The sequence below is a fragment of the Salvelinus alpinus genome, chromosome 34 (genome assembly GCF_045679555.1).
Source record: "Salvelinus alpinus chromosome 34, SLU_Salpinus.1, whole genome shotgun sequence".
NCBI lineage: Eukaryota > Metazoa > Chordata > Actinopteri > Salmoniformes > Salmonidae > Salvelinus > Salvelinus alpinus.
Genome location: NC_092119.1, coordinates 17972765 through 17990230, shown reverse-complemented (window position 1 = coordinate 17990230; position 17466 = coordinate 17972765). Strand labels below are relative to the sequence as shown.

Here is a 17466-nt window from a genome sequence, read left to right as displayed (position 1 = left end):
CTCCTTTAAAATCGACTTATAGTAAGGTTGCGAATAGCATGGGAATCACTGTAAAAATTAGGACAGTAATTGTTTTACTACAGGTATAAGAATTTACTTAAACAGTGTGTGAGACATGTCATGAAGATATGGAGTTGACTGCAGGACTAGGCTAGGAGGGACAAGTTTATGTAAACTATGATGAGCAACCTCCATGGGGTTGCTGTTGCAAGGGAAAATAAGCCTGCATGCAATGTCCAAGAACATGTTTTTGTTTAATGGTCAGTGACACACTTCCCCAAATATGTGATGTACATGGAATCTATATGAGGATCCACTAAATAAATATGAATGTCCCTCCAATGATTGTGTGCATTGTCAATATTTGACGTATTATTCCAGAACACCGGTGCAGTTGCAATACATCATTCTTCTCATTAGAAAGCACTGGACTGTGCATTTCATTTTACTGCTAGATCAATGCCATTTCAATTATATACAAATGACTGTGATATTGCCTGGTAGGTCGCTCGCAGTGTATGATAGCAAATCTATAAGCTGGTTATAATGGTCTTCTGTCAATGTTCAAAAAACGAAAATGTACAGGGATGAGTGTCCATGCCAGATACATACCTTGTTAGTGAGATTTTCTTTGTTGTTCAGAGCTTTATTCCTTCTCAGTTTTATAGATGGCGAGCGAAGCAGATTTTTGATCCGACTCTTTATTGTGGAACCCTCCACCGTCATCTTGAAAAATAAATTCTGACTGATCTCTTTAACCGGTTGATAGAATTAGTGCATGCAAATATGGAAACCGGTGGTGAAATACAGACACAATTTCTACTTCACCAAAATAAATAAATATATCAAATATACAGGAATATGCTGTCATGCTTCCTACAGGTTCAATGAGCTGGTTCTGTCAGCATATGTGCAGTTCTCGTTTATTTCATGCCCTGCTCTGTCTAGAAAGCTTTTCCGCATTATCTGTCCTTCTTGGATCGCATTCTGATCCACGGAGAGGGATCTCTCTCTGGATGCATTTGGAAAAATTGTAAACGTTCCCAGATTGTCAACAGGATTAGCTACTTCGATGGTCGGGTCACAGAAGACAGTCTGTCACGGCTCCGCTCCTCTTGTCATTGCCTCCTCATCGACGAGAACTCACCAATGATTGGCAAACTGGATCTGTCTGTGGCACAACACCAGTTGGTTAGCCAGCTAGCCAAGGTTCCAGCCATAGAGTTAGGAATTAGAATACGGATATCTATGGTCCCAGCTGTCTCTTGCGTCCCCATATGGGCAAACAAGATACTAACGTTTGCTTAAACCACTCAATAAGACTATGCCCAGTGCTATTGCCTACGAGCATGTCATTTGACAATGTTAACAAACTAGCATTGTATCTAACAATAGTTAGCTAGCTAGATATTTAGCAGTGCCTATAGGGGCTAAGGTTAGCATAGGCGCCTTGGGCACTAGCTACCTTGCCATTGCTATAATTTTTTGCCTGGTTATGCAATGCATGGTTTAATGATCACACTTTGGAACATATCTAGCTTTCTTTTTTATAACGTTCCCTTTCGTTTCGACGATTTTCTAAATCACGACTGTCAGGGCAGACCTCATTATCTCGCTTAGTTGCAAGCGTCAGCATTTACAGTCGTTTGTTTTGATTACACTGGACAAGCAATCTGACCCAGATCTCACCCTAACTGGTCAAGTCATTGTCGCCATCTAGTGGTGGTTGAAAGTGGCTGGGACATCCATCTCATGTGGAGCTCCCGGCTGGGCCTGTCTGCAACTGTCAACTTGTTTTGTGTCTTCTAACTCGAATGCAACATTTGAATGAAAACAGTCGGCGAATGGCGGCGTTTAGCTATTGAAAATGTAAACAAAGCGAATTATAGATGCCTTGGAAAATACATAATTTTCGAACCTTTTATTTTTAAGACTTTAAACCTTTTATTAATCATTTACATGCAGTACACGTTAGTCCCAATTTCCTTGTGTGCTGCGTACCAGGGCAGTTGCTCCATATTATAGCTTGCATCATCTTCTTTACCCTATATGACTACACTAATACGTGTGAGGTGGCCAATGTGGTGAACCTTCTAGTGGAGTCCTCCAAGTTACTCTACTGCCACAATGCTATTCTGGATCCCTTTTATTTTCCACATCAAAGAGGGGTTTGGGGAGCTGGTCAGTAAAGCCTTAGATAGTCTGTTGGTTGTAGAGTCTGTTGGTGGCAGAAGTATACATCGAGGGTGTAAGAAATTGTATTAGATATTGGTAACTTGTTTTAACAACTTCTCAACATTAGCTATAGTTGACACAACATACACACCCCCTCTTCTCTCTTGGACATATGCTGGACTCATTACACGATACCCACAACTCCCCTCCCCCATGACAATCACACAGACACACACAACTCCTCCTTGGAGCTCGGGACAAAGAACTATCTCAGGAACCGATGGAACGTGGACACCAGGCCTGTTCAGGACTACCCAAGACCCAGATCGACCAATCGGAAGGCCAGACTCGCAGATCTACCTACTTTGCTTGTTGTCTATATAATACTGTACGGTTCTTGGAACTATCTCTTTCCCGGACGATTCAATAGGAATCAGACAGAAAGAGCCTTGCTGCAAGATTTTACTAAGATATCTTTACATGTGATTAAACGGCCTTATTATAAAATTATCCACCTCGTCCTATTGTCTCCTCTTGTTCTCCTGTCAACAGTAAACGTTTTACTAACAAGGGGAAAGAAAAAATTGTGAGGACCCCCTTCAGTCAGTGTAGTTCAACTGAGCTGAGCGTTAGAAGAAATGTGCCTTTGGAGCATTTGGTCTGCTGCTAGACTAGAGCAATGCAGTGAAAATGTGGGCAATTATGCATGTGTCCAACCTGGTCGCAAAACATTTTGTATTATGTACATAAATCTGAGACAATCCATTAATATATGTTACGTTTCGTACGGTATGTATTAATTCTAGAATTTCCATCACCCATTTTGTATGATATGTTACGAATTACGATTAGTTCTATACGTTACGAATTTGCTAAACGTATATATTACGAATTCTAGCTAAGTGACTAGCTGGCTAACATTAGGAAGGGATGATGAGGAGCAAGGGACCAGACACCTGCAGAGTAGTAGGATAACAGATTATACAGTAGGTGGCTGCACTGACCTGAACCACGAGGTTACCACAATTCCACAGTAGCCGATGCCACTCTTCTGGTGCCAGTAGATTATGTTAGGAAAGCTGAGGTAAATGAGCAGGACGGCAATGGCCCATACGAGCAGGGAGACCAGAGCAGCGTTGTGGGGTCGGACCAACCGAGACTCGAGTGGGAAGATTATGGACAGGGCGCGGTCGGTGATGACTGCACAGATAAACATGGTGCTTCAGACCTACAACGTGGAGTATGTTACTCAGGGCGCACAGTGAAAGGCCCATGCTCCAGTCATAGTTCTCACTTACCGCCCAGGGCGATCTATGTAGTGTTTGGAGGCCAGGTATGCTAGGTCACACAGAGCAAGGTTCAGTACTCCGATGGAGCAGATAGTCCACTGTCGAGACGATTTGAGGCAGGTTACCAGGCTACAGAGGTTTCCAAAGATACAGAGCAGTAAGAGGCTATGGTAGAATAATGGGGGAATGATTTGCAGCGCAGTTGTGTTGAGCTGCAGTCCTCAAAGGGGGACTAATGGCAGGGAAAGGTCTTCGATGGCCGATGTGCTGTTTCTTTGCCATGACCAGCTGTAGGAGTCTTTTCACAGTTCCTTAATCAACTGATAAATTGAATAAAATGTGTCAGATCAAACAATTACAAATTCAAGTAATCTGTCAAATCTCATAGTGCCTTCGGGAAGTATTCAGACCCCTTGACTTTTCCCACATTGTTACGTTACAGCCGTATTAATCAATCTACACACAATACCCCATAATGACAAAGCAAAAATAGGTTTTTAGAAATGTTTGCTAATTTATATACAAAAAAACGGAAATATCACATTTAGTTAAGTACTCAGACCCTTTACTCAGTACTTTGTTGAAGCACCTTTGGCAGCAATTACAACATCGAGTCTTCTTGGGTATGACGCTATAAGCTTGGCACACCTGTATTTAGGGAGTTTCTCCCATTCTTCTCTGCAGATTCTCTCAAGCTCTATCAGGTTGGATGGAGAGCGTTGATGCACAGCTATTTTCAGGTCTTTCCAGAGATGTTCGATCAGGTTCGAGTCCGGGTCTGGCTGGGCCACTCAAGGACATTCAGAGACTTGTCCCAAAACCACTCCTGCATTGGCTGTGTGCTTAGGGTCCTGAATGCTCTGGAGCAGGTTTTCATCAAGGATCTCTCTGTACTTTGCTTCGTTCATCTTTGCTTCGATCCTGACTAGTCTCCCAGTCTCTGCCGCTGAAAAACATCCCCACAGCATGATGCTGCCACCATGCTTCACTGTAGTGATGGTGCCAGGTTTCCTCCAGACGTGAAGCTTTGCATTCAGGCCAAAGAGTTCAATCTTAATTTCATCAGACCAGAGAATCTTGTTTCTCATGGTCTGAGAGTCTTTAGGTGCCCTTTGGCATCTCCAAGCAGGCTCTCATGTGCCTTTTACTGAGGAGTGGCTTCTGTCTGGCCACTCTGCCATAAAGGCCTGATTGGTGGAGTGCTGCAGAGATGGTCGTCTTTCTGGAAGGTTCTCCCGTCTCCACAGAGGAACTCTAGAGCTCTGTGAGTGACCATTAGGGTCTTGGTCACCTCCCTGGCCAAGGCCTTTCTCCCCCAATTGCTCAGTTTGGCCGGGCGGCCAGCTCTAGGAAGAGTCTTGGTGGTTCCAAACATCTTCCATTAAAGAATGATGGAGGCCACTGTGTTCTTGGGGACCTTCAATGCTGCAGAACTGTTTTTGTACACTTCCCCAGATCTGTGCCTCTACACAATCCTGTCTCGGAGCTCTACGGACAATTCCTTCAACCTCATGGCTTGGTTTTTGCTCAGACATGCATCTCTTTTGTCTGAACAATTAGTATAAAATATAAATTTTTCATTTTTTGAGCATACAATATATACTGAACAAAAAAAGCAACATGCAATAATTTAAAAGATTCTACTGAGTTACAGCTCATATAAGGAAAGAAGTAAATTCCTAATCTATGGATTTCAAATGACTGAGAATACAGATATGATTCTGTTGGTCACAGATACCTTAAAAAAAATTTTTTTTTAAAAAGTGTATCAGAAAATCGTTCAGTATCTGATGTGACCACCATTTGCCTCATGCAGCGTGACACATCTCCTTCACATAGAGTTGATCAGGCTTTTGATTGTGGCCTGTGGAATGTTGTCCCAGTCCTCTTCAGTGGCTGTGTGAAGTTGCTGGATATTGGCGGGAACTGGAACACACTGTCGTGCACGTCGATACAGAGCATCCCAAACATGCTCAACGGGTGACATGTCTGGTGTGTTTGTAGGCAAAGGAAGAAGTGGGACATTTTCAGCTCCCAGGAATTGTGTACAGATCCTTGCGACATGGGGCCGGGCATTATAATGTTGAAAGATGAAGTGATGGTGGAGGATGAATTGCACTAGAATGGGCCTCAGGATCTCGTCACGGTAGCTCCGTGCATTCAAATTGTCATCGATAAAATTGTATTGTGTTCGTTGTCCGTAGCTTATGCCTGACCATACCATAACCCCACCACCACGCGGCACTCTGTTCACAACGTGGACATCAGCAAACAGCTCGCCCACATGACGCCATACATGTGGTCTTCGGGTGTGAGGCCGGTTGGACGTACTGCCAAATTCTCTAAAACGACGTTTGAGGCAGCTTATGGTAGAGAAATTATCATTTAATTCTCTGGTAACAGCTCTGGTGGACATTCCCGCAGTCAGCATACCAAATGCACTCTCCCTCAAAACTTAGACATCTGTGGCATTGTGTTGTGTGACAAAACTGCACATTTTAGAGTGGCCTTTTATTGTCCCCAGCACAAGGTGCACTTGTGTAATGATCATGCTGTTTAATCAGCTTCTTGATATACCACACCTGTCAGGTGGATGGATTATCTTGGCAAAGGAGAAATGCTCACTAACAGGGACGTAAACAAATTTCTGCGCATTTGAGAGAAATAAGCTTTTTGTGCCTAGGGAAATTTCTGGGATATTTTATTTCAGCTCATGAAACACGGGACCAACACTTTCCATGTTGCGTTTATACTTTTCTTCAGTATAGCTCAGTATTTGTATTATTTATTTGAGTATTTTTTTGCTCATTTTTATCAAGGAATACAATAATTCCAGACCCAATTGTATAATAAAATGTCAATACACAGGAAAATACACTAGTATAGTCTAATATTCTAATTTCTGATATGAAATCACATTTCCGATATGATTCTTTTTTTATTATTTGCTTTTCTGTAACAAGCTAAATATTTTATAAACAACTTTGAGCAAACTTCTAACCAAAAATAGAACTGAAGTAAGGAGGAGATAGTTCTGATCGACACTTACCCTTGGAGAAGGCAGCTGTATTTAAAAAAAAAAACGTTTCAATGTTCTGCAACTTTGTTCACAACTGTTTATCACACTACGGCATCATGTCACATCTGAAGAAATGATCATGCCTACATCCCAAATGGCAGGGCCTTGGTCAAGAGTTGTTATTTGGGACACACATATTGCTATAAATTATAATTCACAGGGGAAATTAAGACATTTTCCGGTAACGGATAAGGTCATTAGTTTGCCGTTAGATCCCAGGGGACGATTGGGAAATGTCAGATCTCTCGCTGTCCTTTAAAAAGGGCAAATGAAACAAGGAAGGAGTATTTAGCATTTTAACAATCAGTTACCAATTACCCATGCATGTTCTTTCACAATATTCCTGTAAAAAATGTTTTTTTAAATGTCGTATGTACAGTTACAGTAACTCACTTAATCTTTACAGTCAGAAAGTCAGAAACGTAAATCTGGCAGCCGATGTTCATTATTATATTTTATTTCAAGGTATCTTTCTTTTCTCTTACGTCAACATCCTAAACGTAACAGTTATTGACCCCATATAAAAACATGAGAAATATCTTTACAAAAAAACAACCAGCGTTCTCAAAGTGGAAAAACGTAATTATTTACATGGCCTATTATTTAAAAAAAATGGAGTTTATATTTTTACAGAAATTCAATCTACACTATATGGTTCTAACCAACACGTCTTGATGCAGTTTAACGAGATGGCTGGCTTTTAATTCTGCAAGCTTTACCTCTTAGCAGCATAAAAATTATTACAGCAACGACAGCTTTCATTTCCCTCAAATACACAAATTCTCTCAAATGGCACCCTATTCCCTACATAGTACACTACTTTTGATCAGGGCCCTGGTCAAAAGTAGGGCACTATATAGGAAATCGGGTGCCATTTGGGACACTTGCATAGTCATTTCTACTAATATTATAGTGAATGTCAGGGTCTAATTATTACATACATCACTGAAGTGAAGCTGCTCTTAGAAGAAAGTCACAAGCGCTGCAGATTCAATGACCTGTCCATCCTACAGGGACCTATTATGATCACATTTATCAAGGGTTTTCTATGTTGAGATTTGTTGTCTGCACTGCAAACTGAGCGGTTAGTAGTTAGTGTAGAAAACATTGTGCCATACAAAAAAATTATAATTACAGATTAAATGTTCCTTAAAGGTGAAGTAACTACAAACATGAAGAAACAGAGATCTCCCACTCCAATATGGAGACAGGATTTTTTCAGAGGCCCTATACACACACAACAGTACTATGAACAGAACTGGCATCCGTACCATCAGATGTCTGTCTACAAATCCTCTTGCTCTGATAGAACAAATAATATACTCTAAGGGCTCGAACACACCAATAGCGTTTGTCTGCTGAGAGTACTTGTGAACCGAGTGCAAACCGGTTTTACATATAAAAACGTGCGCGAAGACGTCAACAGCTCGCTGAACAACAAGCGGTAAACGACAGGAGATCTACATTCGGTGCGATGTGTGTAACCCTTAAAGGCAGAACATACTGGACACCCTTAAATGTACCAAGGTCCTGGCAGCTTATTATACAATATTCATTGCATCTCCTCTTTAAAATGAGGGAAAGAAAAGCAACAATTCAGGGCCTGTATTTATAGTGTCTTAGAGATGCGTTGATCTAGGATCAGATCCATGTGAGCTTATTCGTTATGATCTAAAAGGTTAAACAGATTCTAGATCTGTACTCTTATTCTGAGACACTTCATAAATACAGGTGTAGATAAGAGATTTGAACAGAAAAACATGACACTGTTCTGACAGGAGTTATGTCAGTCTTTCCGATATGCACCGTTAGGTAGTATCGCTTCTAAAACTAAACAAAAATACGGCCTATGTGAATGGGGGTATTAAGGAGATGGCTACAATGTTGACCTGGGCCTAAGTGAGTTGGTGCTTAGTTCTATGTCTGAGGGTTGCTCTTTAGTCATCGTGGGTCTAGTCTTGGCATGGGCCTCATCTGCAGCAGCAGTGGTGGGGTCAGTGCTTTTTGCAGTACCTCTTGAACTTTTGTAGTGCATGTTTTTGCTTGTTGGCTGTGCCCATTGACAGCAGGAGCAGAAACAGAAGCAGTCTCTGATGGTTTCAGGTTAGATCCAAAACCAACTTTAAGGTCCTCTGCCTGTGGTACTGGCAGAACTGGGCCTTTGAAAGTCTCTTCCTGGCCCTTGTCCTCATCCGGTCTCAGGAACAAGGGGCTGAGGGAGCGCTCGTCATTTCCATCTCCGATGATCGCCTTCTCCGTCTTTGGTGGTGGTAGCACCCTGTCTGTCGGAGGTGTGGGTACCCTCACAGTCCCCATCTGCCCAGGCTCGGTGTGTGGTATGCGGGAGACCACTGGAGGACCTCAGGGGCTGCTGTTGTTATCTGTGGTAATCTGCTGGTTGAGGATGAAGATCTCGTTGAGGAGAGACGTCAGGTTTGGACATTGAGGGGATAATGATGGTGACCGAAGCGACACCTAAAAAAAAAAAAGGTGAGAAATTTAAGAAGAATCCAAATCAAATCAGAAAACATTTCAATGCAACTATGAGTCAATGCAGTGTGCCTTGTGTCACTACAAGCCTACCTGGTGTTTGAGACTGTTGCATTTCGATTCCAGTGACGCGTCCTACCGGCAGCAGAGAACGGGCAGACTGCATGGCGATCACCTGCTGAGATGTGATCACTCCACCCACTATAGACAGCATTTGAGGGAGAAACCCAGCATGAACTGGTGGGGAATCTGTTGGGGAGGCAGAAAAAAAGGATCTAAATTATTAATTTCTTCACATGAAAGTTCAGTCTCTAGACCAGCAGTCTGTCTTATTGAAGTCAACCTGGCCCATTGGGTGCTGATACAGTAACAGGGTCAGAGGGACGGGAGGCTCACCTGGGGCAGTCTGTATTTTTCTGCGAGACAGGATGTTAGGTCTGGTCCTTTCACCCGGCGAACGCCACATTGAGGGGTGTTTACTGGAAGGTGGTGTGATGATGGGCCTTGTCTTGGGTCGTTGGGGTGCAGGCTTTTGGGGGATAGAGTGGGGGACTGGGGTGGCTACGACCTTTAACTTGAGGCCGGGTGCCAGGGACTTTGGCTCAGGCTGTCGAGTGCTCCTGAGTGAAATTGTTTTATTGGGTGAGACCGATGATGAGGACGCTTTTGAGGACGGCCCTCTCCACTTCCTTTTGAACACCATGTCCTTCTGTTTGGTCGAGATGTCCTGCGGTTTCCTGATGATGAGCTCCTCTGTCTTTCCTGTTGAGAGAACACAGGCCAGTGTTATAGGAAGGAGACCGAATAGGAGACGAGAGAAGGGGGGTGAAATGTAAGGCTCATTACCAGATTTCTTTGAGATTTTCTTAATATCACCAGCTCTCTCCCTGGTCAGCCCGCTCTTCAGTTTTTCAAGGCGCTCGCATTTGTCTCTCAGGTCAAAGACTTGTTTTCGGTCCTGTTAAATAACATAGAAAATACTTTATTATTTCCTGAAGAGATTCTTTACTAAATAAAATTATGCAACGAGCGTTGTCTCTCGTATGGGTTGTGCAAGTCCGAGTGCTAATGGTAACATTGAACCAAGAACACTGTAAATTATAACCATGGACAGTGAAATCACAGCACAAGCATATTTGAAGGAAGGCATTAAAAGGTTGTTTATGTCTTTGTAATAACATCGAGGGGGAGACATACTCTTAATTTGGGTCCTATTTCTCCTTCCACTTCTTTAGCGTATTTTGCCTTCAGTTGTGAAGTGGTGCTCTTCTGTGCATTGTCTTCCACACTCTCAATGTCTACAGCCTCCTCCTCTACCGCACTTTCTTCAACATCCTGAAAGACAGATGAGTCGTAGTTAAAAAAACAAAGAAAAACATAATTCTCAAGAGAAAACGACTAGATTTTAATAGACAGAAACCGAACTGTGTTGTATAATTAAGCAATAAGGGACGAGGGGATGTGGCATATGGCCAATATACCACGGCTAAGGGCTGTACTTATGCACGACGCAAGGAGTGCCTGGAAACAGCCCGTAGCCGTGGTATATTGGCCATATACCACAAACCCCCGAGGTGCCTTATTGCTATTATAAAACTGGTTACCAATGTAATTAGAGCAGTAAAAATAAATGTCTTGTCATACCCGTGGTATACGGTCTGTTATAAGCTGGGTGGTTCGAGCCCTGAATGCTGATTGGCTGACAGACGCGGTATATCAGATGGTAAACCACGGGTAAGACAAAACATTACATTTGCTATCAGTTTATAATAGCAATAAGGCACATTCGGGGGTTTGTGATATATGGCCAATATACCACGGCTAAGAGCTGTGTCCAGGTACTCCGTGTTGCGTTGTTCATAAGAACAGCCCCTAGCCGTTTATTAGCCATATACCACACCTCCTTGGGCCTTATTGCTTAAATATACCACAGACAATCAGCATTCAGGACTCAAACCACCCAGTTTAGAATGAGGTATAACAGTTCTTACACTGATGTTAATGACGTCCCCTTCAACGTTGTTGTCGTCATCATTGGCAGAATCCTCTGTCTCATCCGAGGAGTTGTCCGTTTTCTCCTCCTCCGTGTCCTCCAAAAGGTCCACCACCTCCATCACCGCTTCCCTGTCCTCCTCCGTGTCCTCCAGAAGGTCTACCACCTCCATCACCTCCTCCCTGTCCTCCTCCTCCTTTTCTGCTGTCACTCCTCCCATGTGCCTTGGTCTTGGTCTCGACCTGGCCTCACTGCAGGTCAAGACAGCTGAAGAGGACGAGACAGCAGAGGAGACTTTGGGAACTCCTTGCATATTCCTGTTGACGAGTAGCTCCTCACTCTTCTGCTGGGAACAAACATACTGGATGTTCCTCAGGATCTGCTTCTCAGACTCTCCTGTGGAGGGAAAGATGTTAGTTGAATGTTGGTTGAATGTTACAGCAGTGTCCATTATTACCAGTTAACTGGGACATCTTCTTGACATAAGCTGCTCTCTCCAGGGTCAGTGAACTCCTTAGCTTCTCCACGTCGGTACTTTTCTTAGTCAGGATTTGGATCTCCTCCGTTGCCTGGTAACATACATTTATTTTAGTTCACTTTTTAATCTATTGACGACGGATGCTTCAACAAAACAAAGCACAGCTCTGACCGGCCACATTATTAAAATATACAGATACCTTGTCTGAGTCCTAAATGGCACCCTATTCCCTATATAGGGCTCTGATCAAAAGTAGTGTACTATATAGGGAATAAGGTGCTATTTTGGACACACACAGTAATTAAAAAGGGATAATTAAATTGAACAAAATGAACAATGGTTTGGATAAAGTCAAAGTAAGTAAACATTTTAAGAAAAAGTTAACCATCCTTTTATAGGTGCTTACTTCTTTAAGGATATACACTTTCGCAGCTTTTTGGGCAAGTTTCAGTGTCTCTCTCAGCCGCTGGAAGCACCCATGGAGCTCAAAACGGCGATGCCGCTCCTCCACGTTGTGCTTCAGCTGCTTCTACAGAATGCAACAGGATGAAGCTCTATCATGGAGTCTAAATGGCAAACTACAGACTTGAATATTAAAACTAAGGCACAATGGCGCTATAGTTGAGGTACAGAACAACAGACTGTTTACATAAATTACTCAGACCTACCCACACAAATAGAAAAACAAAGAAAGAAACAGACTACTACTGTTTAGTCACAAAAACGAGAGAATATGAGATTTAGGTAACTAGAGTCTCAAAACAGACGTGTTGTATGAAGTTAAAATGGTTCTTACACTGATGACGTCGATGAGCTCCTCTTTATTAACACTTGAATCGTCAGAATCTGTCTCGTCAGATGAGTTGTCCATCTTCTCATCCAAATCGTACTCATCCTCCACCAGGTCCTCCACCTCCTTCCTCTTCGGTCTTCCTGTCCATGTCTGGTAGGGGTCATCAACATGAACCATCTTAGTAAGGAGATTGGAGTCTGCTGTGGAGATGGTGTTATCTTTGATCCCTGTCTTTGTGACCTGGGTTATAGGGGGGTTGAGGGGTTTCGGGGGAGGCTGCAGCACTCTAAACACCTCAGGCTGGATATTAGGGTCTAAATTGCAGTCCACTGGGGAGATAGCATCAGCTTTTATAAATTTAAACTGGGGTCCTTTAGGGGGTTTTGTGGATTTAGGAGGCGTTTTGGTTTTCTGGCAAGGCCGCATCCAACTATACACCTCAGAGACTACATTAGAGTCTACATTGGAGGTCACTGTGGAGATATTGTCAGCTTTGACACCTGTGTTCGTAACCATCTTTGTTGTGGATTTGACAGTAATTACTGTGGTTTCCGGGTGAGGCTGCAGCACAGTAACACCCCCTACTACAGGCATCACCTTGGAGAAGCCCTGAGCTGGCACCGTCAGACACTTGATGATGGGCTCCTTGTTGCCTGTCTGAGGAACAATCTCCAAGGTGTATGTCCCGCCATTTGTCACAGTGGGTGAGAGACTAACGTAACATGGGGTGGTTTTAGGGGCGGTGATAGTGGTGCTGGATGCAGTTTGGGTCTTTGGGAAAGTGACAAGGGGGACAGTACTGACGGTGGAAGCACAGCTACCAGGGCCCTTGCTCTGCCATGTGGTGAGAGAGGAGGTGGAGCTGTTCGTGGTGGTCAAGCACGCAGGCATGGTTAAACTGATCATCCCACCTAAAAAGAAAATATAATAAAGTTCAGCTGTAGCTAGGTTTCCATCCAATTTGCGACAGATTTTTCATCTGAATATTCTAAAATAAGCATTTTCCCCATCAGAGATGTTTCCATCAAATTGACTTGTTGTGGATAAACGTCTGTGCATAAAAATAACTTGAGGTTGGCCTCCCGAGTGGCACAGCGGTCTAAAGCACTGCATCGCAGTGCTCGAGGCATCACTACAGACCCGGGTTCGATCCCAGGCTGTGTTATTGGGCTCTAGCGACTCATTGTGGCAGGCCGGGCACCTGCAGAATGACTTCGGTTATCAGTTGAACGGTGTTTCCTCTGACACATTGGTGCAGCTGGCTTCCGGGTTAAGCGGGCAGGTGTGAAGGAGCGCGGTTTGGTGGGTTATGTTTTGGAGGACACATGACTCGACTTTGCCTCTCCCGAGCACATTGGGGAGTTGCTGCGATGAGACAAGATCATAATTGGATCGCAATTGGATATCACGAAAATTGGGGAGAAAAGGGAGTTAAATTGGTTTCCATCGCATTTTCAAATCTACTGATGGTTTTGTCACTAAATGTTTTGTGTAGTCGTGGCCAAAAGTTTTGAGAATGACACAAATATACATTTTCACAAAGTCTGCTGCTTCAGTGTATTTAGATATTTTTTGTCAGATGTTACTATGGAATACTGAAGTATAATTACAAGCATTTCATAAGTGTCAAAGGCTTTTATTGACAATTACATGAAGTTGATGCAGAGTCAATACTTGCAGTGTTGACCCTTCTTTTTCAAGACCTCTGCAATCCGCCCTGGCATGCTCTCAATTAACTTCTGGCCCACATCCTGACTGATGGCAGCCCATTCTTGCCTAATCAATGCTTGGAGTTTGTCAGAATTTGTGGGTTTTTGTTTGTCCACCCGCCTCTTGAGGATTGACCACAAGTCATCAACGGGATTAAGGTCTGGGGAGTTTCCTGGCCATGGACCCAAAATATTGATGTTTAGTTCCCTGAGCCACTTAGTTATCACTTTTGCCTTATGGCAAGGTGCTCCATCATGCTGGAAAAGGCATTGTTCATCACCAAACTGTTCCTGGTTATTTGGGGGAAGTTGCTCTCTGAGGATGTGTTGGTACCATTCTTTATTCATGGCTGTGTTCTTAGGCAAATTGTGAGTGAGCCCACTCCCTTGGCTGAGAAGCAACCCCACACATGAATGGTCTCAGGATGCTTTACTGTTGGCATGACACAGGACTGATGGTAGCGCTCACCTTTGTTTATGGCATCCGGAAAAAAGCTTGTCAATCAGAAAGGGGATTCATCAGAGAAAATGACTTTACCAGTCCTCAGCAGTCCAATCCCTGTACCCTTTGCAGAATATCAGTCTGTCCCTGATGTTTTTCCTGGAGAGAAGTGGCTTCTTTGCTGCCCTTCTTGACACCAGGCCATCCTCCAAAAGTCTTCGCCTCACTGTGCGTGCAGATGCACTCACACCTGCCTGCCGCCATTCCTGAGCAAGCTCTGTACTGGTGGTGCCCGGATCCCGCAGCTGAATCGACTTTAGGAGACGGTCCTGGTGCTTGCAGGACTTTCTTGGGCGCCCTGAAGCCTTTTTCACAACAATTGAAACGCTCTCCTTGAAGTTCTTGATGATCCGATAAATGGTTTATTTAGGTGCAATCTTACTGGCAGCAATATTCTTGCCTGTGAAGCCCTTTTGTGCAAAGCAATGATGACGGCACGTGTTTCCTTGCAGGTAACCATGATTGACAGAGGAAGAACAATGATTCCAAGCACCACCCTCCTTTTGAAGCTTCCTGTCTGTTATTCGAACTCAATCAGCATGACAGAGTGATCTCCAGCCTTGTCCTCGTCAACACTCACACCTGTGTTAACGAGAGAATCACTGACATGATGTCAGCTGGTCGTTTTGTGGCAGGACTGAAATGCAGTGGAAATGTTTTTTGGGGATTCAGTTAATTTGCATGGCAAAGAAGGACTTTGCAATTAATTGCAATTCATCTGATCACTCTTCATAACATTCTGGAGTATATGCAAATTGCCATCATACAAACTGAGGCAGCAGATTTGTGAAAATTAATATTTGTGTCATTCTCAAAATTGGCCACGACTGTATATAGTGAATGTGCCCACTCTGTATTGGCACGTGCTATAGACAACAGCTTGCAGATACAGTGCAGGTATGGCCCACATGAGTTTATTATGGGGGAAAAATATTTCTCAAAGGCAGCCAAGCATCGATCATCATTTCACCAGAATAAGACCCTCAATATTTAATGGAAAGGAGCATCAAGCTCATCAGTGTTCACTTTCACCACCCTATGAAGTTCATAACTTATTTAATCTGTATCCTAATACACTGCATGCTACACAAAAACAGTATGTATTTAAGCAACATTCAATCTGTATCCTAATACACTGCATGCTACACAAAAACAGTATGTATTTAAGCAACATTCATTCATTGGAGATTACTTATTATACATGGGAATCCTTGATCTGTCTTCCTAAAATGTCCAAGTCATTGTTTCATAACATAGTCATCAACATAGTCAGTCTTGCATGTGAAAGAGCAGCAATGCCTTGGCATGAATAGAATCAACTGTCAGACACTCACCCATGTTGTGCATGACAAGGTTGGGGTTAAGGGCCTGCAGCTGGCTGAGGGCAACCAGGTGGAACAGCTGTCCGTTGGGGTTCCGGTATAGGGTGTTCCCTGAGGTGTTCCTTACCGACTGCAGCACCATTCTCTGACCCGGCGCGACAGTGGGGTCTACCATCAAAAACAACGGAGAAAATGCATCCCATAACATTTTAACATGGAAAAAGCTGTTCTATCGTTCAGCCTACAGTAGCAGCCAATGTGTGGTGTTCAATGAAGGCCTACATTCCATGAGACTTGAAAAAAAACTGAGCTTGACATTAACCTGTTTAATCACTTGTCCTAAAGACAAGGATGTGACTGAAAATGTTGTTGTGTTATTTGATGCAAGAACTATCTCCTCAAACCAATATTACAGAGAATCACACAAATTATGCTACCCTCTGCCTATTGTCTACTTAGCTTATTCAAGCCTGTCTCAAAATACAACACTGTCCCTTCAAGACAAAAAAAAAGCTCTTTACCCAACTCGCTTTTCAAAGATGTCTATAAATGCACACATTTTGTGCTCTTGGAGGAAGCAATAACTCCCCCATGTTGCTACACGTAGCTCTCTCCTTGATCTCAAAACAAGCACATCTACTGACGACCGCTCATGCTGTAAACATAGTCCAGTTCAAAGTAAATGGCACAGATCCATATATGGCAATGGTCTATTTGCATATAGGTCTACTGCAGCTCTGATTGGTTATGGTGCTCAAGTCTGTGTAGAGTATGAGTCGTACCTGTCAATGCAATAGAATCCTACTCCAATGTGTTCTCCCTAAAACAAAACCTCATGCATAGTTAATTTTTCATACTATCTCATGCATAGTTTTTATTTTATTTTTATTGAATATTTAAAATTATGCAGTGAAACCGCTAAACATCTTCAGCACATTAGTCATCTAACAGAATCCCATCCAGAGCGACCCACAGAAGCAACCAGGGTCAACACCCTGCTAAAAGGAATGTTGACAGATCCATTAGCCACCGGCCCAAGCTCTCAAACGCCAGGTCACCATCCTTCCAAGACACCCCCCACAGTTCATCAACCAATCCGCCCCCCCCCCCCCCCCAAGAGAAAAATGAAATCATCCCCCCGTCAAAAGACATCAAGGACAACAAAATCATAACAGCAAGGCCAACTGAATATGTTTGAGTGCATGTATGTACGACTCAGGGATGCTGGCATTCTAGGCAGTTCCTCTGTCCAGTGTCTATGTTTTTTTGACCACCTTAATCTTTTTACTTTATCCCAGTCCTCAGCAGTCCGATCCCTGTACCTTTTCTTTTTATTGGCCAGTCTGAGATATGTATTTTTCTTTGCAACTCATCCCGGAGTCGCCTCTTCATTGTTGACGTTGTGACTGGTGTTTTGCAGGTACTATTTAATGAAGCTGCCAGTTGAGGACTTGTGAGGCGTCTGTTTCTCAAACGAGAAACCCTAATGTACTTGTCCTCTTGCTCTGCTGTGCACCGGGGCCTCCCACTCCTCTTTCTATTCTGGTTAGAGCCAGTTTGCACTGTTCTGTGAAGGGAGTAGTACACAGCATTGTACGAGATCTTCAGTTTCTTTGCAACCAAAACAAATGGTCTA

At 43.3% G+C, this 17466-nt stretch overlaps 2 protein-coding genes and 1 pseudogene across 10 annotated transcripts in view; all 3 read right to left on the bottom strand.

Moving 5' to 3' along the window:
- Positions 1 to 3268, bottom strand: part of LOC139563478 (mitogen-activated protein kinase-binding protein 1-like) — a 60411-nt gene extending 57143 nt beyond the window's left edge. For 3 of the 6 annotated variants that reach the window (XM_071382183.1, XM_071382179.1, XM_071382182.1), the window contains exon 1: positions 613 to 1620. In XM_071382183.1, coding sequence (XP_071238284.1) covers positions 613 to 726 — 114 coding nt within the window. In that variant the 5' untranslated portion in view covers positions 727 to 1620. Of the gene's footprint in view, positions 1 to 612; positions 1622 to 3179 lie in introns of those variants that run through there. The other 3 variants (XM_071382177.1, XM_071382181.1, XM_071382178.1) reach the window with 2 other exon arrangements.
- On the bottom strand, positions 3096 to 8859 carry LOC139563515 (C-C chemokine receptor type 5-like; annotated as a pseudogene).
- Positions 6985 to 17466, bottom strand: part of LOC139563396 (MAX gene-associated protein-like) — a 31471-nt gene continuing 20989 nt past the window's right edge. For 3 of the 4 annotated variants that reach the window (XM_071382032.1, XM_071382034.1, XM_071382033.1), the window contains exons 15-24: positions 15843 to 15998; positions 12301 to 13208; positions 11911 to 12033; positions 11484 to 11595; positions 11025 to 11422; positions 10231 to 10368; positions 9880 to 9991; positions 9430 to 9795; positions 9127 to 9282; positions 6985 to 9018 (exon numbers count right to left, since the gene is read on the bottom strand). In XM_071382032.1, coding sequence (XP_071238133.1) covers positions 8921 to 9018; positions 9127 to 9282; positions 9430 to 9795; positions 9880 to 9991; positions 10231 to 10368; positions 11025 to 11422; positions 11484 to 11595; positions 11911 to 12033; positions 12301 to 13208; positions 15843 to 15998 — 2567 coding nt within the window. In that variant the 3' untranslated portion in view covers positions 6985 to 8920. The remainder of the gene's footprint in view (positions 9019 to 9126; positions 9283 to 9429; positions 9796 to 9879; positions 9992 to 10230; positions 10369 to 11024; positions 11423 to 11483; positions 11596 to 11910; positions 12034 to 12300; positions 13209 to 15842; positions 15999 to 17466) is intronic. The other variant, XM_071382035.1, reaches the window with a different exon arrangement.